This window comes from Notolepis coatsorum (genome assembly GCF_963971535.1).
Source record: "Notolepis coatsorum genome assembly, chromosome: 5".
Lineage (NCBI taxonomy): Eukaryota > Metazoa > Chordata > Actinopteri > Aulopiformes > Paralepididae > Notolepis > Notolepis coatsorum.
The window spans coordinates 128887706-128889193 of NC_140169.1; the positions used below are offsets into that span (position 1 = coordinate 128887706).

The following is a 1488-nucleotide window of genomic DNA, read 5'->3' on the forward strand; positions in this document are numbered from 1 at the left end:
TTGGTTGGACAGTCAGAGTATTGGTCTGGAACACTTCCAGTTATATTTTCACTATTTTCCCAGCAACCAAGTGAGGATTTCACCATTGAAATTTGATTGTATGTCATGCAGCTAGTGTCAGAGCAGGGGTAACTAAATGAATTGTATGCTACTTTAAAATGTCTGGCAATAGGCGATAATGTAACATTAAATGTTGTTGAATGATAGCAAAGTGGCTGCGTTGTATCAGAACGGACAACAAAAACTGAACAAAGAAACCATGCCTCTATAGCCTATATTTAACCAAATTAAATTTAATAGATAAATGTAAGCGCTCGGGAAACTTGCCAGTGCGCCAAGAGAACATCTGCATCGAGTTTGCACAATACAATTTATTAATAATAACCATGTCGTCAAAGACCTTTATTTACTGTCATAAATATCAAGTTCATTACAAAACGATGCACGAAGAAACATAAATTATCTAAATAAAACGCACAGGCAACTGCAGCACAATCGAAATAACATGTCTTTATACCAAACAAACACAACCAAAATGTGACGAGTCCATTTATAGGCCGATATCAATTTTGGTTTGATCTCCTGTCTCCAATGATGATCTGAAGATCTTGGTTTCTTACAGTCATTGAATGACATTTTGTGTATGTTTCCCCCGATTAGCTATACTTTACCAAGTCCACTGGTACATTTGCGCCAAGTGATGCACACCGGGTAGATGTGCCATGACGTCTGGGCCGTAATGAGATTGCATTTGCATGTGGGGCAGAGAGTACGCGCTGTACGCCGAGAGAGGTATTCCAGCCCTGAGTGTCGCCTCGAGTTCCTGAGTTTTCATTATAGTGTCACAGCAGGGTTTGCCGTCCCTGACCAACACCGGAATGGCCACTCGCCTCGGGGACACGAGGTGCACCATCTCCATGTTCTTCTCGGCTCGCGCCCTCTTCATCTTATACCTGTGGTTCTGGAACCAGATCTTGACCTGGGTCGGTGTCAGCCGCAGCGCGCAGGCGAGGTGCTCCCTCTCCGGCGCGGAGAGATACCGCTGCTGGCGAAACCTGCGCTCGAGTTCATACGTTTGCGCTTTGGAAAAAAGGACTCGCCTCTTCCTCTTCTTCACGGGATCACCGGCGTCACCCGAAGGGTCAATGTCTTGGGATTCGTCTGTGGACAGTTCTGGCGATTTCGATTCGTTTCTCGAATCTACTGACAGACCATGCACTGTTTGGAGGGAAAAACATGTTCTGTGATTATTTAGGCTATAGCCAAGAAATAGCCCTTGTAATGAAACTATACAATTAAGTCTATAACGTTCAATGTAGGAAGCTTACTTTATTAGATTATGTCTAAAGTTTTCATTTTTATCTTTATTTAATTAAAAATATATATGAAATTACTAAAACGAGAGGCAATAAGAACAACGATCACCAATAATACAAAGAAAATAACAAGAGTGGAAAGAGGCTTTAGGCAACAATAATCGAACATTGA

General features: G+C 42.1%; 1 protein-coding gene across 1 annotated transcript in view; it reads right to left on the reverse strand.

The window, feature by feature from the left end:
- Nucleotides 1-667: 667 nt before the first annotated feature.
- The window catches only part of nkx2.2b (NK2 homeobox 2b), a gene marked incomplete at both ends in the record, with an annotated part of 1338 nt that continues 517 nt past the window's right edge, over nt 668-1488 (reverse strand). Inside the window, one exon of the mRNA XM_084315448.1 lies at nt 668-1218. Within this exon, the coding sequence (XP_084171574.1) occupies nt 668-1218 (551 nt within the window). The remainder of the gene's footprint in view (nt 1219-1488) is intronic.